The 22736-nt window shown below is 42.0% G+C and overlaps 1 protein-coding gene across 1 annotated transcript in view; it reads left to right on the top strand.

Moving 5' to 3' along the window:
- The first annotated feature begins 10115 nt into the window (after positions 1-10115).
- LOC124164939 overlaps positions 10116-22736 on the top strand; it is a 30830-nt gene continuing 18209 nt past the window's right edge. Inside the window, exons 1-2 of the mRNA XM_046542178.1 lie at positions 10116-10238; positions 18396-19554. Of these exons, the coding sequence (XP_046398134.1) occupies positions 18456-19554 (1099 nt within the window). The 5' untranslated portion in view covers positions 10116-10238; positions 18396-18455. The remainder of the gene's footprint in view (positions 10239-18395; positions 19555-22736) is intronic.

Raw genomic sequence — 22736 nt, 5'->3', positions numbered from 1 at the left:
CCGGTTCGAAACATTATCTGCGTTCCGTTTCATCCCAGAGAATCAGTCTAGTTTCGGCCCGAAGTAGTTTTGATCTCGATTTCATTTCGACCCAGAGTTTAACTCCCATGTTTTCAATCCATTTCGTTTCTTTTCTACATTTCGCTCCCGGGAACGAAACTATTGAAATTTTACAGGTTTTGACTTACGTTTAGTTTCTATTGCCATGCCTGGTTTTAAAGGAATACGTAAATAGTAAGGAACGATTAGTGTGTAAAATGTCTTACGTCGAAAAATCAATCATGAATCATTAAAGCAGTGACTTATAATTGTAATTAGTGGTAGCCAAATCTGGATTCATCATCATCCCCGGTCAACAATCCTATGATTGGTTTCACGCCGCTGTTCACTCAATCCACTACGTATTTCTTCTCTTTCACATCTTTATTTACCTGTTCCATATACTTCGTCGAAGTTTTCCTTTGCGTTCTTGCCATCTACTAGTCCCTCGACGATTGTCTTCATCATTACATCTCAAGATATGGCCTATAATGCTGTTCCGTTTTCATGAGGCTTCTCTTCTCTCCTGCTATTCTTAAGGCCGTTTTAGACGGTACACGGAATTGCGCAATGTGACGTACAAGCGAAGGCGCAATCAAAATTGCGTCGTGTAAAGCGCTGAATTGCTAGAACACATGCGAGAATGCGTGGACGCGAGACGGCAAAATAGCCCATGTTCTAATTTCGTTCATGCATTCGCGCAATTCCACGCCATTTTAGAAATTAATGCAGCTCTAACCTGCGCAATTCCATGTACCGTGTAAAACGGCCTTTAGAACTTCCTTATTACTTACTCGGTCGACCCATTTGATCCTTATCATTCTTATATTGCACCTCATTTCGTAGGCCTCTGTCCTTGCTTTTTCCGCTGCCGTCATTGTCCATGCCTCACTTCCGTAGAGAAGCATACTCCCAAGCGAATTTAAGCTCAGCCGCGAGAAAATCTGCATTAGAATTGTTTAACCAGGCAAGCCACCCGTCGAATGATTGTTTTCCTGAAATTATCGCGAAGGAATGCAAAACTTTCCTCCCGATAATTTCTAAACCTATTCCGAAGTCGTTTCATTTTCATTCTGCTGTGTGTTGTGATTACTAAGTGTTTCTGATTAGTTTAAATCTTAAGTGAACGTTTAACAACGGAACTAGGTCAAGAATGTCGGAAAACCTCGTTTCGTACATATATGACTCATCATTCTTCGTCACTGCGAGCCGTATCATCGGAGGATAAAAAATGGGCGTAAATACAAGGTTTAACACTCCATATTCCATTATACCTGCGCTCAGGTGCGCCGTTAAAATAAAACGCTGCGGAGATAATCGACGTGTTCACGGAACGGCATCATTCGTCATATCGAAGTTATGAAAGCAGCCCGACTGCTTTCAAGCGGACAAGACGTATTGCGGCAGATCACACATACTCGCACACGCTTGCGGAATTTCTCCGTTCTTCTGTTTTCTTCCCATCCCATCCTCCATTCTCCTTCAAAACCCTCCGAGATATAAACTAACGAAACGATAGCCTATAATTCCCCTATCCACTGGACCTGTGCCTTTAATACTTAGGTCCTTCGTAGTAAATGGTAGTAAAGTACGGAACACCTTATCTAATGAAATACGTAGTTCCAAAAATAGCCGGATATTAAGGCAAAGACTCCTTAAATACGTGTTTCTAAAAGAAATTACACACTTTAAACTGGTATAATTCAATAAAATAAATGCAATGAAGTATAATAAATGCAATTTAATGCTAATTTTAAATGGAATATCTGTACAAAATTTTGTTTCGGTATAAGTTTATAAATTGTCTTGGTGAGTTGCTTATATCAATTGATCTTTTCTTATTTTGGCTGCATCACTTTAAAAAAAGTGGTCCGTCAAATACTGGTATGTTTCCACGATACGGACGATTATTCTCTTGTTTTGTTGAATGCTCATACGAGACCTAGTAGCCTCTGATAACGTTTAAAATTTTTCTTAAAAATTTCTCTATTGTGATTACGAAATAACATATTTTCTCCCTCTCTCCCCCCTCCCACCCCTCTCCTACTTGTCTTTACAACTAACCCCCCCTTCTGTCTCACTAACGTCATTCCCCGATCAATCTATTGGTCTCCGTCGGACGACTGCGCTTACAGGTCCGCAAGAACAACCGGTGAATGCTTTTATTTCATTTATTGACTCTCATGCACCCATCATGCGGAAATTCGTTCGTATACCTTAACGAAAGTGTATTGCCTACAAGAACATTTTCTAAAGCATAAGTACAATTAATAGTTTTGCCTTCATTGAATAGATTACTTTGGATGGGCTCTCTAGTCAATATTCCCAACATCAGTTCATCAGATACTCTCGTTACTTTTACTTTTTTGTCGCATATCTCATTCTTCACCACTTTTAAAATATACATTAAATTAAATTACGTTTACATAAACATTTGATACCCCCCTCTCCCATCCTACTACCGTCCAAGAAAAACCAGTGAATGCTTTTAATTCATTTATTGTCTCTCATCCATAATGCACATAACTCGTCTGCATACCTTAATGCAAGTATATTTACGGCAAAAAAAACTGAATCACTAATATTATTGATAATTGTGTCTTAATCGTTTGTATTAGTGTGTTGCGGCTCCACACTCCAGGCGCGCAACTAGGAATAAAGGCTAGAGGGAGTTTTAGGAACAACTAATACCGGGGGGTATGGCATACTAGGGTGGTCCTTATTTTTCGATTTTTGGAATTTATTTCCGGACACCCCCTCATTTTATGCCAATTGGTGTAAAAACATATCCTGTAAAATATTATTGCAATTGGATCACGGGAAAACGTGCCGCATCGCACTCAAGGTTTAGAAATTTTGGTCTTTTCGGCTGTTTTTCGGGTATGAATGGCGATAAGATGGCGCTGGTTTTTTTTTCAACTGATTTTCTATGGTATCTAACGATACAATGGACATTTGGCACGATTCTCCTAAAATATTTTCCAATTGCGACTAGTGGTTCCCGAGATACGGCCCCAAGAGTGAGCGCGCCCCACCCTAGGTAGACATTTTTTGTGGCACGCGGGTTGCACACACTCAACATTTGTTGATCATTCCCATCATGCCATTGGCATACGGGAGGTGCAGGTGCCCTCCCCCAGAAAATTTTTAAGGGATAAACGGTTCAAAATGCTGAATTTTACGGCTTTCTGAGGGAGATTTTATTAATCAATACACTATTCTATAAGTAATATTTATCTAATTAAGTAAAATAGATTAAATTTTAAAATCTCACTGAGTTCTGGGGAGGGGCTTTACCCCCCTAAGCCCCCCTCGCTGCACCACTGCCTCACTCAATTTTCCCATCATAAGGTTATCGAATACGGGATGTTCTTTTTATTCATATCTCTTATTTGTCTTTCATATTCTTCACATCTCGTCCCATAAATAATAATTTGTACCTCCCTCCGCCTTTTTATTACCGTCTTTCCGCGTTCAATCCATTCGTCTCCATCGGAAGACTGCGCTTACAGGTCCGCAAGAACAACCAGTGAGTGAATTTAATTCATTTATTGACTCTAATGCACTCATGGTGTGAATAATTCGTTCGTATACCTCAGCTTAAGTGTATTTCTTGCAATTTAGTATGATTTTATCGCCCTCGTTGGCTCTATATACAGACATGAGGCGAGTCTTAAGTCCAATCATGAAATTTTTGTTTGCGTAAAAAATTTAAATTGCATACAATAATGTTATGAAACATGGGCGTAGGTTAGTTATTCTGCAAAAATGTGTGTGCAGTGGTACGTTTTCTATTTGAATATGTTGACGTGATTAATAGGCCCGGCTGCTACTTTAGATTTTGCCTCTATTTATTTTACAGTGATGTGTTTTGATTAAGTGTATTATAGTTTCGATAGAAAATAAACTATAGACCCTCACGTTATCTTGTAGTGGGCGATATCACTTTTTTATATGCTTGTTGTTGCAAAGCATTGGAATGCTCTTTATATCAGATATCCATTACCGCGCACCACTTAATATAATATTTTTTAAGGTTGCACTAAAGTTGGGGTCTTGATATGGTGGGAATTTTTATCAAAATTGTAATTAGTCTTATATTTTGTCGATAATTTTTTTCGGTGAAATCATCTTTTCAAACATTGTGCGTACGAAAGTGCATTGGTTAAAATGGTTTGGAAAGTTTCTGACTAAAAGTTTCGTCCAGCATTCGAAATTCGATGCGACCGGAAGATTATGAAGGTATAAAATGTATCGACCGAGTAAGTAATAAGGAAGTGTATAGAGAAGAGTGGGGGAAGTGGTCATTCTTGTCCAATGTGGTATCGGTCGCAGCTGCACTTATTTTCGAGTCCGCAGTCGTTCATGTGTATTGGCCGCTTGTCTCTTCCTTTTCGGATATGATCACTTGTTTTGGTCGAGCCCTTATGTCTCGACAGAGGCGTAACTAGGGATATGCTTTGGGGAGGATGAGGGAGCGTCTGAGGGGCGTCTGAGGGGCGACCCCCCTCCAGGTAACGGGGGTCCGAAAAATTAAAAAAAGAAATAACATGCCTGGAAATAAATTTTACATTATTTTGGCACGAAAGATTTAACTTCAAGGAGATGCAGTTATTAAACTAGAGAATAATCATAAATATTTTTTTTTAATTTCTTTGAGACTTTGGGGGGGGGGGGGATCTATTCTCTTATCCCCCCACCACAGTTACGCCACAGTATCTCGTGACCTCGTCATGCTTTTCTCAGTACTCACGTCGTTATCTCCGATGTTTCGGCTGCAATCGGCGAAAGAGCGACTGCTTGGAAAATATGACATGGTCACGAGACATAAGAGTTGGACAATAACAAGTAATCTTCTCCGAACAGAAAGAGATAAACGGTCAATATGCATACAGGAAAATAAATGCAGCTGTGACCCATTCTACATTGGCCAAACATGTCTTCGTTTCAAAGATCGGCAAGAAAAATTGTCAAATATCTCCATCGCCCGCCTTCTTTTCTAATTTTTACTGTCCCACCCCTTGCTACACATCTATAACGGCAGTTTGGGGGGTTGAATGTAGATAAATCTACTCCATCCACATTTCATAGTTGCTGGCGGTCCATATTCACGAGCTGCTGAACTGTCTTGCCATGCCATGATGAAGTTTCCTGCTACATTATTTTAAATTTAAATTGCTCGGATTTCATTTTCTTTAACTTTTAATTTGCATGCTTGTATTGAGTGATTTTCGTAACACGTTGAAACTTCAAGTTGCACTTTTTTTTAAAATCAACTGCTGCATCCCCTCTTCTCCGACATGATTCGACTCGCATCATGAAAGCGTAATAGCGTTCTCCGCCTTATGACTTGTCCGATTTTTTGTTCCTGATTTCGATCAAGCCTAGTTCCTTTTAAGGAAAATCCAATTAAATTGAATTTAATCACTGATGATAGTGCAGTAATTGATTTGAGGTGAAATTTAATTGCATGCATTCCGAAAACAAAAATTCATACGCTGAATTCTCTCGTGTAGCAATTACATATTACCAGCCTTCGACTACATTCTCTCACTCGGGATAGAAAACGTTTTTGGTAGGTGAGAAATTATCTAAGATAAGATACTTGCCTTATGCAGACATTGTTATTGATGTTCTACTGGATACGTTTGGTTTGCATGATAACCTTATTCATGTTCGGAGCTCACATCACATTTTCTCGTCCAGGAAAAGAACAAATATTTCGCACAAACAAACGAAATAAGAATCATTGAATCCAGTGGCGGCTTGCCCATGACTCTCGGACGCCGCCCCTCCCAAAAATTTGAAAATGGAAAAAAATTTAATACCCGTTCAATTATAATTATACATCTAATTAACCAAAGTGTTTTTTTCAATAGCATACATCGAAAATGTGGGAAAAACACGCTAATATAGCGCGAGAAGTTCGCATTTGTAGCCGCGGGGCGCTGGCCAGAACGACCCAATCCATCATCATGCACTTACATGAAGAGTGGTAGTGGTGGGGGCTGCTGGTGCTATGACGCGTCTAAGCTTGTGCCTTATCGCGAATAAGTTTGTGTCTTGGGACGCCGCCCGAGCATGCGCAAAGCGACGAATCTAAATAGTGAGTTGACATCGCCGCGCCGCCCTGCGGCCGTATAATCTTGGTGTTGCAGTGTTGCAGGATACCTTGTTTTAGTGACCAGTTGACTTATTACGTGTAAATTGTTTTTATGTAAACAGGCCTAGTTGTAGTTGAATTAATCGAGTTAATTGTTAGTGCTGGTGATTGTTTTGTGTATTAGTGAGTCATACTGGTCTGTAGATTGCCTTAAAAACTCACTAAAATACACAAAATATTTTAAAAATTTGATCCCCCCTGAGGAGTGTGCCCCTCCCAGCATTTAAATCACGAGCCGCCACTGATTGAATCACTGCGGTATTGTGAATGCTACGCAGGCTTCCCGAACGCCCTTTCGTTTTAGGGCCGCCACGCCGAGAGGAGGTGGGAAGTGGAAGGAAAAAATCCTCGCGGTGTGGATGCAGGGACGATGATTACATTTGGGTCACTGCACGCCCAACTTGGACCGAAGTTGACCCTTGACCTCTCAGATTTAGACGAAAATTGGTATTCACGTCCGACTCTTCATATTAAAAAAATACTCTTTGAAGCGTTTAGCGAGAAACGAAGAAATTTGCGGAATGACGGGTAGGTATTTTCAGCATTTTTTCGCGATCACGAAATTTTCGGCGTCACATTTTTTTTTGAAGGAATCAACGTAAACAGATGTACACAAACATATCATAGTAAAGTGAAATATCGGTAAATCCGAAAAACCAAATATCCATTTTAAATATTTAATTCTTAAAACTAATTATTTTTAACAATAAAAGTTTCTCTATTAAAGTGCTCGTAATTTTTAAATTTTTAAATTTTTTTCTCATAATTCTTTGGACTCTATAAAATAACTTTACGTGGGTGTTCCTCCATGGGAGAGAAAAAAATGGTGAATCTCAAGGTGAAATGCCCGTGGCGCCCATGTAAAAAGAGACTTCTCATTCTCTTCATTTTTACCTCTTTACTTTGCATGCTAACATCCCCGTGGCATATCGTATTTCTGGAGTATTTATTGCATATAAGACACGGTCTCAGGCGTTACTTTGTGGAATTGCTTCATTATAGAATAAAATAAAATAACTTAGTTTCATTCCACACTTCATTTTAAATAGCACGACCCGGGTTTCAGCACCTGATGATAGCATTACTAGTAGTAGACTAGTCTACATAGTAGATGCTGATACCCGGGTCGTGCTATTTAAAATAAAGTGTGGAATAAAACAAAGTTATTTTATTTTATTCTATCATTTATTGCATGTCTGTGGATCTCATGAAAACCCCTCGCGTCAGAGGAAAAACGTTATTTCGACTTTGAAAGAAGGCGGATATTCCGCAGATATTAATTTACATTAGTATTCCTTGAAATGTTACGAGGACTGTTTATGTCAACAACCGATCTCTCAATGAAATCGCCATACAAGCGGCCGACAGGTACTGCGCTCGGTAGGCAACTGCGTGATCTTCATACGCTCAGTTATTTGCGAGCTTTAGCTGCCAGTTTAAGGTGACCAACTGTCTCGTGTACAAAGTCGCCTCTATGGATCCTCCCGCCAATCGTGAACTGCAAAGGTAGGGTAATATAAATTCGTTTAAACTGAGTTATACTTACTATTTTGAATGAATTAATTAAGCAGGAGGTTGATGATGAGAATACTGTAGTGATAATACACAGAGAATACCATTACTTTATGATAATCAGTAGCGCCGACTCCATGAGGCCTGAGAGGGCCCGAGACCCCTCAAAAATTCGTAATGGGCGTGAGGAAAAAATGTGTCAGGCTTGTCGATTTTCCCCGGAGTGTCCAGATATCGAGATTCGAGTTATCAGGATTCTAATGTTGATCATATGGCTCTTCTAAAATGCTTAAAAAACTATAAACTCACTACTTATAAAATTACCCGGGGCAAGATCCCCGGTTTGGACCCCCCCCCCCCCTTGATAATACTTGCTATATTGGAGCACGACGTCTAACAATCATCTATGGAAAAATTTGTGAGAATCATATGATCCGATGATATATGTTCTGCTTTGGCTAGGTTCGTGCGACGACCAAATATGGTCGTCGATATTCATTGAAAATATTTCATCGAAATGCTGCGATGACACCCTTTGTCATCGACGTGGTTCATCACACCGCGATGGATGAAATCATCCAGCTGCTAGGTACGCGAAAAGTCGTTACGATAGTCTTGTTGGTATTACCGTTCTCTTGGATAAAATGGATGGGAATATCTATCAGGCCGTAGATTGAAAAAGAGACTAAACCTTTCAGATAAATTCAAGAGTGTCTTTTCTAACGAAGTTAACCACATCTTACGAACGCCAACATACTACGGAAGATCAGATCATATCAATAAAATAAGAGAGATAGACTAGAAAAGACAAATACAGGATGTCCTTTTTTCTTTGATCAGTGAGATACTAAAACGGCAGCGATAGAACTCACAAAGTGACTAGATGACTTGTACTGTGGCCTTCTAACTTATGCATACCTTAATGCATGTTTCTGAATTTTCTTATTATTTTTATCAGCATTTTGTGTGTTCTAGCTTTATTAGCATAAAACATTAATTGTAGTAGGCAATTTATGCCTTTGAATGAATGTGGTAAGTACTATAATTTGTTGGTAGGCGTAACGTTTTTTGGACCGTGTGGAATGCATGAGGGAATCCTATTGCATGCCGCATGCTGGTGATTTATCACCCTCTGCCAAACATCCTCCGTGTGGCTCGCAGGGTATTATGAAGATGTAGATCCGTGATTACTTCGATTAATCCTTAAGTAGCCGCGTGAGATATGGTTACGTAACTACTCGTGTCGGATTATATTACAGAATTCAAATATTGAAAGTTATTACGTTCCCAGGATTGGAAATAAAGCTGGGTTTTTAGTAATAAGAAAGTTCAACTATTTTAATCATTTTATATATTTTTCATAATATTTAATGGTCTTTTAGATAATTTTTCAGGTAATTTTCAAGTACTGTATCCGTATATCAAATTTTTGAAGCACGCGATTTTCCAATTTTTCGCGAATAGTCGTGGAGCGGTATTTTCGAGACGCAAACACTAGCGTCGCATCAAAACGCTAAATTATTATTCGTAGTAATTATTGAGTGGAAGTTTTTTTCAATATGGAAAGTACTATTTATTTTTTGTTGAATGTATGTTTGTAGTAGTTCTTCGGAATTCATAAAAATGTCTTGTTTCTTTCTAATCGTAAAAGCAATGTAAATTTTTATTTCTATAACGTCTTAAGTAATTTGAGGGTCCATGACAATAGATATTTATTACTATTATTAACATAAAAATATCCCTGGTAATTACTTAACTCTGAGGAAGGTGGTAATGTGCCACCGAAAATTTAGCACTGTGAGTGTTTTTTCACCTTTTTTTGTGTCCTGTGATTCTGCCCAACCTGGGGTATTTTTATGTTATTTACCTCGTCGAGAAACATTTCGAAGTATCTATTATTATTATTAATCATATAGCCGGTTATAAACATGGCATGGATGGAAACAGAAAAGTACGTTATTAGTTTACATGGGACGCAAATTGTTAAAATATGGAACTGACTGAAAGTTTTCTTCGTTAAAAAAACTCTGGGGTCATATAGACCCGACGCGCAAGCTACTTTTGCTTCCCAAAGGAGAATGCTTTGTCGAAGACTGGCAACAGACGTAGCCCCTCCGCCTGTCGTCACCCTAAGAAACAAATTTCGGGCCGGGAGCTTGAGGCGAAAACTCCGGAGTCACTGTTTCAGGCGGTGGGAGTCCTCGCAGTCCTTAAATTTTACCGATTCCCTATCACGTGCGCCGAACAACAATGATCACGTGATAACAGCGACGGCCACGTGATCACCGCGTGCTACGCAAATAAATACGCCTCACAGCCGCGGTGGATAGATGACCAAACTCGGTTCGCCTGTTTTTCGATATAGTTACAATGTTCAGCAGTGTTTGTTACGGGTGCAATGGTTAGTCTGGTCAGTATAAAGACAAGCACTGCAGTGACCTGCCAAGCGTATGGGTATACTGCGACCGTATATTAAATTGGTGGCAAACCAGGAGGCTCTGTGTTCGAGTCCCAGTTAAGAAACGTATGTACATACCTTACGAGATCGAGGGTCTTTCTTATTTATTTGTTTTGAGTGTCTGTTTCTTCATTGCAACTCTGAAAACACGATTTGATTTACGGAGGTCAATATTTACTTAAAGTAATCCTAAAAGATTTTCATCTGACAATGAAATTCATCTCTCTTTCTTTACGACTTTCTCTGCATACAATTTCATTTTTGAATGAATACTTCAAGGAGCGTTTTATCTCTTGCATCTGTTTAAGATTATTTCTCAATGGATAGTTGAATACTATACTCTATGGTAGCAAAAATAATCAATCAAAATATCGCCATATTATTCGAAGATGCGTTGATGACTTGTGTTGATGTTTGTTCCGCGTTTGAGGATGCCATGCTTCGAATCATTCCTTGAAAATGAATTGCGTTGCTGAAGATGTTTCAAGTAGGAGTTATTTAAAGGTAACACCTCCAAGTGCATGTCAGTCCACGATTCAAATTGGTCACTCAGGCCCAGAATCACGTCTTCATCAAAAGAAATCGGTCGATATTATACGGAAAATATAGTTTACAAGGAGAGAGTAACCTCTTTATTCCGCTTTCATTATCTCGTACTTCTAATTCAAAAAGCGAAACTTCCCCTGAACTTTGCATCAGATTGTCATTAGAGTTTTGGTTCATTAGATCATTCAGTGACCGAAGGAATCGTTCACTAGAGTGTAAACAAGGACGAATCACACGAAGCGGGTGGGCGAGGTCAAGAGTACCTGAGCAACAGTGATCCGTTCGGCAGGTACCTGACGTCATCAGTTTGTCCTCGCAAGTGTCAAGGCCAGCAGTTTGTTTTCCACGAACTTGTTCCAAGATTAGGCAACAAATCGAAGAACCGAAAAATATAGGTCTCTTTATTAATGATCAGAAGTTCGCGCAAAAGCATTGCGGGTGACACCCGTAAAAGTTATCACCGTGGCTAGTGTAGGTATACTGTAATCAGTTTTTCGCTAAATTTGTTCAACTTTGACCTAAAATATATTGTTAACGCAAAGTCACAAGAAAGAAATAATCTGGGAAGTTATGCACAATATATTTGAGTATATGTACGCGAAGTTTCAACTTCCTAGCTCTAAAAAAACCGTTTTTGATGTTTTGGCCAGCTTTTTTCAATTCTAGCCCACTGTGCACCGTTGCTATCCCTAATAGTACGACGAAAGAAAGGCATTTTAAATCTCTCTGTTTTACAGCCTATTTCCTTTATTAAATTCTCGTGGTCACGTCTACCATAGTACGACGGTAAGTCAAGGATATGTTTCACGCCGTCTGAGAAAAGGTCTTCTCCGAATTCACTAAGTAAATTTAGCCTATACTTTGATCCACGCTCCTGTAAAGATTCCCGACCTAACTTGCCTAACGTTTGGGAATCGTATCTCCTTCAGAAATCACCCCTCCTCGCCACATACCTCACAAATCCCAGAACTGTTTTCACAATATGCAAAATAGCGCTACGCTCCAGTGACATAATTAGGAATATGCTTTGGGGGGAGGTGAGGGGGCCTTGAGGGGGAAGAAAGGAGTTAATAGGGGCTACCCCCCTAGGAAACGGGTAGTTCAGGAAAATCTTTGAAAAATAAATGTCTGAAAATGCATTTAACATCATTTTGGCACTTAAAATTTGACTTTAAGCGGATGGAGTTATTATATATCAAATCCAGGCCAGATTTTAAAATAATATTTTGATTTCTCTGAGGCTTTTGGGGGGGAGGGATACATCCCCTCCCCCCCGTAGTTACGCCACTGCTACGCTCCATCTTTTTCGCTAACTTCCACCTATTTACCATCCTACATAAAGATCCTCTCATCGCCTCTTTCCCCACTCATAAACGCTTGTTTTTACGTACGCTCTTCTGTTCGTGATGTGATTACTTTTTCGTCTGTTTTCCTTCAATTTGCTGCCGAAGTAGTTACAAATTTCAACCGGCTAAAGAATGTGGCCATGTACTTACACGTTGAGTATTACGTAAATCGCTCTTGAAATAAGTGAAGCATTAAGATCGATCGTTTATAAACTCCGTTAATTTATTTGGATTTTATCGGTTAACAGCAAAAAAAAAAAATATTCCACCAGAATCTAATTCTCTCCTTCAGTTAGATGAACTATGTTTTTCGCATCTCATTTATTTTAAAGATTCTTTCTGACATAAGAGATATATGAAGCCATTTCAAAATTCAACTTCCTTTGATAAATATCAGCTGATGTTGCTATGTTAGAATCACTAAGTGTAGGTACCTAAGCTGTAAGTGTAACTTCCAAACCTAAGTGGCTCTTGAAGAAAGATTTGATGCTTTCCCGGCGAATGATGTGAGTAAACTTCTCTCGGGTTTCCCACCGGGTTAAAGGCTTCATAATGGCCGACGTTTCGAGCTCCGACTCGGCGCTCATCATCAGGGCTACTGGATCATCCAGTAGCCCTGAGAAATTTTCACCTATTTCTGCATATAAAACAAACAAACAAACACGTATTCACAACAACCGTTTACCCCTAAGTGCTCTACAAGAGCCACTTAGTGAGTAAACTTCTCTCGGGTTTCCCACCGGGTTAAAGGCTTCATAATGGCCGACGTTTCGAGCTCCGACTCGGCGCTCATCATCAGGGCTACTGGATCAAAGCCCTGATGATGAGCGCCGAGTCGGAGCTCGAAACGTCGGCCATTATGAAGCCTTTAACCCGGTGGGAAACCCGAGAGAAGTTTACTCACTAAGTGGCTCTTGTAGAGCACTTAGGGGTAAACGGTTGTTGTGAATACGTGTTTGTTTGTTTGTTTGTTTCATATGCAGAAATAGGTGAAAATTTCTCTAATCTTCTGGGCGACGAATTTTAATACTTTTATTCATATTCCTTGTTCGCGATTCGTCATCGATAGAATATCATCGTATGTAATATTCTGTGTAGTTACTGTGTCAAAATATTTCGTTTTTCCGTACCAAAGGCTCGTCAACGGACAAGAGTTGTGTAAGTTTTAGCAACAAAACTTATTTCATTAATGACTTCATGTAAATCGTTTTTGTGATGAATTTGGTGTATCCTTTTTTTATTTCCCCATTTCAGATAAAGCAGTCGCTATAAAAAAATAAATTCTGGATGAAGTCAATAAAACAAAAAAAATGGCAAGTGCCAAACAATTTATTGCTGTTCGAGTTGCCTTGTGGCGGAGATTTATGACAGATGATATGAGTATCGCGAAAAACACTCCTTTCAACGGAACCAAATTACTCAAATGAAACTTTTATTGGAATTATGCACCTCTTTCGCAGTCCTTTTAACAATTTTAAATGATCGCGGATATGCCAGATATATTATATTTAAAAATCCTGTGCCTCAAAATTTGGGTAATTGTTAAGTTACCGCTTCAGGCAGTTTTATCAATTCAAATACATTCTTCTCCACGAAAAGGGCCGCCATTGATTTTCTCACTATTTTAAATTAATTTACGGAGTGTTTTATGGGAACTGAATGCGCCATAAGATTTTATTTCAATAGAGCCTCGATGTTAACTCCTATATACTGCTAAATATTGTACCACGGTACTGAATCAAATATTTTTTATGGAAATATTAATTTATGATGCTCGAACGAGTACCTTTTGCTCATAAAATGTAAACCTTTATCTTTGGAGAGTTTAATCGAGAATTTAGAATTTGCGGGGAAGTAGCTATAGGCATAAGCGGATTTGGGGAGAGGGGGACACGTGCCCTTCCAAGACGCTTAAAATATAGTCAAGATTTTTAACTCGGTTATCATTAGGTTCGTTTTGTTATGTAAATTACGGAGCATCAATCATTTAACTTCATATTAATAACTTCCATGTTAAAGTAAAGACAATACATGTGTATGATAAATGTTATATGTTGTTTTCAATCTTAAATATGAGAAGACCGTTCGCCTGTCAGACTCTTGTGACCTCCCCAGCAAAAAAAAATTCAAGATCCGCCTGTGGCTACAGCTACTAACCAACTCACAAGCCGCGAATAGGTGTGTGGCGGGTAGTGCTTGGATGCCAGCCGTTCATCATCGGGAGATAGTGTAGGTTCGAAGGTTTTCGCGGCGTTGATTAGATGATTTCTGCATTCTCTTCGGGTTTTCACCGCGTCCGTTGTGTTTTGGCGACAAAAGTTTCGCTGACATTGCAGTGAAACGACATATGTGAGTGCATTGGCGCTGACTGCAATGCCAGCGAAACAGTTGTCGCCAAAACTCAACGGACGCGGTGAAAACCCGAAGAGAATGCAGAAATCATCGGGATAAAGTGTTGATGTGGAGGATAGAATTTTGGCTTCCCCACTGTGTTCCAGAGTTCGAATCCCGGCTATACCAGAGATTATTCTGTTACTTCCCGGTTCCTGCTTGAGTGTTGCATGGAGGAAAAGTCAAACTCAACATTCCGTCCGTGGAATGGGACGCTAAGCCGTGGTTCCCTTGGTGTCTTTCGTCAATATCAGGCTAATGACGACGTCGGGTTTCTATCCTTCCTTCCACATCCTTCCCTTCTTGAGTGCTTGTTGGATGGCGTATCAAGTACAGCTTTCCGTTCGTCGAAGTGCGGGAAATTGTTCTTTCTCGTAGAACTAATGAGGTGAATGAGTTTTCATCACGGTCCGGTCTTTTTCTGCCCATGCTTCCATGGCTAACTTCGATCGCGTTGAAACGACGGCAGCAGCTGACTGACCCGGTTGAGAACCCGAGAATAATTAATCTCATAAGCATGCATTTCATGAAATCAGATGTATATTTCGTTAGTATGAAAATAACGTTCATCGTTGGTGATTGGCAGGCAGTTTCCATTTAAAAATATCGAAAAATGTAGTGTCACAGGATAGTTCTCCCTGGGCTACTGGACACTACGCATCAGATATGTCGTGGGTAGTTGTAACAAGAGAAAACATTTCAGACAAAACATTTCAGGGGCTTAAGAACCTGTAGTTACCTGTAGGTTACATTTTACCAGCAAAAAGAACACGTTTGAGTATCATAAAGTAATATTTCAGTTACAGAATATCATAGACCCCCTCCTGGCTACGTACCTAGCGCTGGTAGAAAGTTATTATCCTAATTTAGTTACTGTAGCGGTAAGTTACTGGAGCGGACAAGATGTCAGTTAGAACTCCACTTATGAGCTATTCGTTAAAAATATCGGTCGCTTTTACCTCGTTGCGGGGAAGGGAGCCGTTGCACGTACATTCAAATAATGTTTCTAATGTATAAATCATCCCTCGACCGAGTATAGAGTTGAAGTGGTATTGTCTATGCATCCCAATGGGCGAGGCCGATTATTTCTCAGCTTCGAAAGCACTTGATGGAATTCCATTCTTTCTTTGCCTTCGTCGCTCTAGGCGAACGGGATCTTTAATTTTACTGCTTGCGCCGCTTTATGAACATGACCCCTGCTGCAATATATCCCAATATTTAACCGGACCATTGAAGTGAAGTTCATCATCGTTACTTGTCAACAATCCTAAGATTGGTTTTAAAGCAGCTCTCCAACCAATTCTCCGATCAGCTATTCTTTCCACACCTAAGTAGTTTTTCTATTTCACAGCCTTCTTTATCTGTCCCTCATATTTCGTTCGAAGTTACGCTGGTCATTTTTTCACTTGATGCCTTTCGTGAAACGGTTTTCAGCTAGTTGTTTCGCTTTGCGCCAGCAGATTGTTAGTTAGTAGTGTGACGCTAATAGTTCAAGGCGAGCGATCATGAAAAGTTTTTTAAGGTTAGCACCTACATTTAATCCCAAGCATCGCATCTCCTGTTTACATGATCGCGGAACGAACACAAGAACTGCGCACGGAATTCGGGCCACCGCCGGCTTCCTGTCTCCCGGGCGACCGGCCCGATCTTCGCCGGTCGAACTTACTACCGCGCGCCGGCAAAAAGGAAAAGGCAGGCGTGCTCTTGTTTGTATACGTGTGAGTTCTAGCAGCCTGCCCGCACACCGCCACACAGGAGGGGCGGGAGAATGTAGTTTGGAATGAAAGGGGAAGGGAGAAGGAGGGGGGAGGCGTGGTTTAGAGCGTGGGGCAAGGGGAGGTGGAATGGGGCGAATATGTGCCTGTGTGTGTGTGTGTTAGGCCGCCCCTGGGGCTGTCGCCATGGTTACCGTGTGACGTGTGATCAAGGAGCGAGGAAGAAGCAGGAGAGGGGAAAGTAGTAGAACTCACCCCCCCCCCCACCTTCCTCTAACTTCCCCTCAGCTCCTAATGTACATTTTGTATATATATACCAAAAACCTCTCCCTCTCTACCTTCTCCTCCTCCCACATATTCACGTAACCCATTCCCCTCCTATTTCCCCCATACTATTCTCCGGTCTACCACAACGTTACTCCCCTCCTTCCTCCCCACACTGCTGCCTTATACCCCTACATCCCGCCAACACTTCCCCAACCTTCCTCATTCCACACACCTCTTCCCCCTTACTCCTTCTTCCTCATACTAGCGTCCCGACTCGGCATGCCAGACACCCCATCTCCTTGTTGTCCGTATATCGCAGGGGGTTTTGAGAGGGCTTTATGGGGAGGGGGTGAAAAGGATGGAGGGGTGGATCTGACGTCGTCTCCGCGCAGACGCACTGAGCACCTACTGCCGCGCATCTACCCCTCCCCCTATATCACTTCCCCTCCGCATCCTTCCCCTCCCCTGCAGCCGCCCTCTACGTCACCGGCTAGCCGCTTCCCTTCCCCCCTCCCATGTCTGCATACCACTCCGTTGCTCCCCCTTCCCTTCATCCCCCCTCTTCTCTCTCTCTCGCACCGGTGTTGGTGCTTTCTCGTACCGGGAATCGCCCGCCCCGTCAGTCGTAGTTACGAGCCGGAGGCCGGAGGCTGAGCGTGTGTGTTTTCCGTGTAAGGACGTTTTTGCCCAGACCTCCACTCCAGTGTCTTTGCACTCCAGCTCTCTCTATATCTCGATCATTTATTGTTGTTCTAATAATAATAATAGTGTCTTAAAAGAAATCTCGTTCGCTTGGTGGTGTATCATCAGTGTGTTTGTGTTTATATCTATCTCTCTATAATCATTACCTACGTATGTATAAATAAATATATTGCCGTGTTCGTGTGTGAATCACTCTATTGTCACGTGTACGATACTGTGGATTTTTACCGCCCCTTTCATTAAAGTCTATATAGTTACGTGTGCTTGGGGGTACTAAGTGTTTTGGGAATAGTTTCCACTGTGTTTTGAGTGTTCTCGAGTGGTGTCTTCGAAGCAGGCGTAACGTTGGCTGCAGTGTCGTGGTGGTGTCTCTTAATCGTATTCTACGAGTTTTTTGGCGCCCATTTTTACTCCAACTCAACTCTCTCCAAACAAAGCGGGGCGCGCTTGCGTGTTGTACCTTACGGTGTTTTCGTCCGGGAGCGCCGGTGTGTTTTGTTTTGGTGCGTCCTTCCCGAGGGCCGTAATTCGACGCCGCCGTGGATTTGTGTGCTAGTGGGAACAGACCTGGCTGTTCCTTCGCCCTCCTCGACGACTTGTTTTCCAACTCATATTTCGGCTCATATCCGAAGGATTATTACGCTAACTACAGTGACAGTGACCTCAAGGGTTTTGTTGACCATTTCAAACCCTTCATCGAGACAACCCTGATACACTTGAAGCATCCAATCCTGTGAAAAGTATCAGCTTAACTTACTATACTATTCCTCGGAGGTGTCACGGATCGTGTTTTTGAAGAAACCTGAGACGACGGAGTCTTTGTTTTGCTCGACTGTCTCATTCATGAATTGAACGGGTCTGTTCCGCGGGAGATTGAAACGTGGCACAAGAGTTTGTTTACGGAAGTAATTCTACTGCGTGTGGCGGCGCGTGAGAGTGAAAATAGTTGCCACTATGATTTCCTGGTTTATCAGGATCCGATGTTCGAAGGAGTCAGAGTACTACCACTACAGTCCCCGCGTAGAGTTTCAAACGCCGTTGCTACCTATTAATAGTGCGCTGGCCGAGTTGATATCAACGTGAGGACACGATAAAAATTACTTTCCACACGAAGTGAACGTGAAACAATTTTGATTCCACGTCCGATTGAAGTACTAACTTTTTAAGGGGGGAGAGAGAGAGATAGAATTTTGTCGTAGGTTTTGTAAACGGTTGACTGTTTTTTTTCTCCTGACTGACTGGAACTTGACTTTCAGGTGGGAGCTGAGAAGAAAACTGGGCGATTCTCGGGAGTCCTTTACCGAGAAGTGCTGGCGATGGCCGTGGACGCTGTCCCGGCTGTCGTTTCTACACCGTCCGTGAGGTCGCGTGGTTCTATCCGCGAGAAGAAAAGACTAGTTTGCCTTTGGAAACGCCTGTCTCGCACGCCCGGAACTGTGGCTGCGAAGGAGATGGCGGATACCGACGTCTTGTCTTTTCCGTGCTCTATCAACAACAATATCATCAACAACCCTACTTCGCCCTACTCCCATTCCTCGGGACATCTTCCTCCCGTCTTCGTCGACAAGGGAGCCAACCAAGAATCCACCAGCGCCTGCGGTTGCAGCCACGTGAGTGGATCGCTTGAAAAACAGTGCTCGAAGGCGTCCTCCTCATCTTCTTCTTCTCTTGCGAGGAGAATGCCGTCACTACTACTGCCCGTGGGAAGAGGCGGATTCTGGTCGTCGACCTCCGCGCCGGCAGAGAATTTCTCGCTGGGCTGGTCGGCCCGTCTCATTCAACCGAACGAAGAAAGCTGCTGCACCGGGGAAGCCGTCACTGGAACCCGGAGCTGCTCTCCACTGCCTACTCCCCCCGAAGAAGATTTCGATGCGACGTCACCTTCGGGTGACTTCGACGTCTGCGGGGGAAAGGTATGTGGCAGGGTCGTTGAAACGTCTTCTTCGTGTTCCACTCCAATGTCAACAATAACTGTGGACAGGTCGCGGGGGAGGGAGGGTCCTGTAGGTTCCCCTTCTGGTGTCGGGGGGCGTGGGGGTCACCGTGTTGTTGTTGATGGTGGTGCTGACGACTGCCATGGTGGGGACGGGACGGGGTCGTCTTGTTGTTGTAGTCGGGTCGCCGACGATGCGGGTGTCAGTGGTGTCAGTGAAAGTGTTGAGGTGTGTGTTGAGGGCGATTTATTTGCCAGGAGTGTTGGTGGTGGCGTGGAATTACCTAACGATTCCACCATGGGTCCTCAGCAACAACAGAAGTACCACCATCGAAATCATCGCCAGCGACATCGCGGGATACCATCGTCTCGATCGTGGTACTGGTGGACGATGTTCCTGTACTTCAGCTTCTTCATGGTGGCGACGGTGGATGCCCAGCTGAGACCCAACACCCACGCCAGGAACACCAAGGACGATGGAGGTATGTTCTTCTGTTTTTTACATTAGGGTTCCCTCCATATCCATCGTTATTGTAGGACTTTTTAAGCCAGTGATTTCCAGATTTCCGTTGTACGTGGCGCCGCAATGTTGTCAAGTGACGGCGAACTATAATTTTATGAACTTTAACTCCGTTAAGCAATGGCATCAATACCCGTTTTTACTTGTAGTTTCACCTTATAGTTTAGATGCATCATAACGCTAATTTTTCATGCATAAGTTTCCCGTTTTTCTGTTGAAGCTTACAGTTAACAGGCAGTACAATACAGTACAGTTTACGTTTGTGCGGTGCCAGTCGTTTTTGCCGAGAAATGACATCAATACCCATTTTCATTTATGGTTTCTAATGGTTTAGGTGCATTCTGCCGCTCCTTTTAGCCATACTTAGTTCGTTTTTCTGTCGAAGTTTGCTGTTTACAGTCAATATAATACTGTTTACGTTTTGTGTGGTGTAAGATGTTTTTTTAACCAAATACTTTCAAGTATGAGCTTGCCTAGATGGGCGTCGAGGGTCACCTTTTTATGTTCAGTCACTTGGAAACTCATTCATATTTATCAGATGTTCAATATTCCTCATTCGTTTTTTATCCTGTCGAGGTTTTGTTAACCGGAGACCACCAATCCTAAGATAACTTATAGAATGTAAAGCAATTTTATTTGCGTCAGCAAAACTAAGCAGTTATATTTGTATTTAACACTAATAAACTTAAAAGTGCCGCAACTTATTTGAAGACGAATCGGTTCGCATTGGAAATTTCAATAATATTCAAGCTGAAGTATCTGGAATGGAAAATGGAATATGTTTTAATACCGTGGCATTTTGAATGTACGTCATAAAGTTTGCTAATCCCTGTTGTAAACATTTATGTCATGCAGTGCTACCCCTACGACTCGACTGGACTTCGCTTCCCGTTTAATGTCATTGGAAATTTCGTATTGCATTGATTTGGTATTGTTAGTGTAGAGAGATTAGGGATAAACATGTCCACTGATGGTGCAGGCATTAAAATTAAACGAGTGCTTTCTAAAAAAATTGGCATAATACTTCTATTTGCGTCGGAATTCAGGAAGGGTAAGGCGTCGTAGAACAAGTTGCAAGCGTTCATAGGGAAGCAGCGATGCGGGGAATTCGAAGAGCATACATACTTACGATCTGATATCCGTACGCTAACTCTACTGTGGTTAAAGGAAGTTGGGTTAGCCAACTAATGCTCCAAGTGGCACTAACTTAGCCCGCTTAACCTGGACATCTTTAAAAAAAATATGGCTGTTATAAACAGGTGTATCGAAACGAACTTAATCGGAAAAGTATTTTTTTTAATTATGTCAGTAGCTGCTGTCAGCTTTTAAAGATGTCCATAAATGTTTACAACAGGCACTAGGCGTACACTAGTCGTTTCAACTCTTATGTATAACCAGTGTCATTAGTTTAGTCGCGACATCAAACCCCAGATGTATATATAATTCAGTCCGCGGCGGAAGCTGGCTTTCCTACTTTCATTGAAATCCAAACTTCGTTGTTTTATGGGAAGTGGAAGAAGTTTGTCAGTAAATGGCTTTGAAGAGATTTTCGTCAATTCCTAGTATTTCTCCTTCTTCGTATTAGATTGAATGTAAACGAAATTTTCAAGCAAAATACGCGAATTGTAAGCAAACTTACAGCCAATCAGACCTATCGCGTATTCCGTTTTTGCTATTTTGATCTTTGTCACGTGGAAAAACAGAAAATCACCCAACTTATATGTTTGCCGGCCTCGGTGGCGGCGGGGTAAAGTATTCTCCTGCCAAACAAGAGGTCGCGGGTTCGAGTCCCGCCTGACTGAGGTGCCCCTATCAGGGCAAGGTTGTCCTTGCACGCGTAAATGTTAGATTTGTTTAAAACCCCGATGTTAAAGGCGAATATATGCTGTTTTTGTTGGTGAGGGAATAAATGAATAAATATGATTTGACTGCAAGAGTGACTTGTATGCACTCGCATTGAGCTTGAGGAAAGTCCATGTCCTTACAGAATGTTAGGTTCCACCAACGAAGTGTAACTATGGTCACAAAAACCTGAACATAAAATGAGCGTGGTCGCAATAGAGGCCTGATAATATAATAATAACCTGAGGTCCTCTTGTGATTTGACTTTACGAACGAGTTACTATGCATTCACGTTGTGCTGGAGGAAAGTGTAGTTCCCAAGATTGTGTTAGGTTCCACCTACGCAGTTTATTTCACTCTAACCTAAACATGAGATGATCGTGGTCGAAACGGTTCTATAGAGTTGGATTGAAGATTCAGCCACGCCGTTCGTTAACCCATAGCTCTCGTCTCGGCGGCGTGGTTTTGTTTTGGGGCCTCTTTCCCCCTGTTATTTTGTTTTCTCTTTCCTGTGTGTGTTCGTAAGCCCCCTCCGTGTGGCGGTGCTCTACCCCCCCCCTCCACCTCGCCTTTCGCACGCCTGCTTCCTCGGCCGCGTACCCGCATTCTTTGGGCGTTGTCGATCGATACCTCAGTCCCTGGAACGCCGCTCTGAAACCTCCTCTCCCTCTCTCGCCCTGACTGGGTTGTTAGATCCACATGTGCCCCCCTTTTCTTCATCTCCTTGCTTCCTCTCCTCTCCCACGCCTTCTTCCTCTTCGTAACAATCCGCGCTCGTCTTTATATATATATATATATATATCTGAAGGAAGCTTCGACCCCAGTTTCAAGAGTCATCGAGTATCACTCTTGCTTGGGTTTCCGCGTTATCTGTCGGGTTCGTTCGTGTTTTACAACGTAACAAAAGGGTGCGCTGACGTCGAATGGGGTCAAGTTGTTTCGACAGAAGTGTGTCTCGCGTCCCGATTGCATTTTACCCGACATTCACGCCTTGATTGTTTGCGGAAACAGGTGTGCGTGGAATAATGGAATGGTTTTCCTGGATTCATCGCTTATTGCCCTGCGACCATTGGCGGTTTTAGGGGGTGGCTCGTCTCCCCCATCAAAAACTTAAAGTATAGACAAGATTTTTAATACGGTGAACATTACTTTCGTTTTATTTTGTGCATTGCGTAGCCTCTATCACTTAATTTAATGCTGTAAACTTTCATATAAAAACTAAGAGAATTTGTTCTACAGTTATATTTTGTTTTTAATCTCAAATATGAAAAGGTCTTTGACACCCTTGTGCCCCCCCCCCTG

Source organism: Ischnura elegans, chromosome 9, assembly GCF_921293095.1.
Source record: "Ischnura elegans chromosome 9, ioIscEleg1.1, whole genome shotgun sequence".
In the NCBI taxonomy this organism is placed as follows: Eukaryota; Metazoa; Arthropoda; class Insecta; order Odonata; family Coenagrionidae; genus Ischnura; species Ischnura elegans.
The sequence above is the reverse complement of the archived record's forward strand: the minus strand, read 5'-3'. Positions and strand labels throughout refer to the sequence as shown.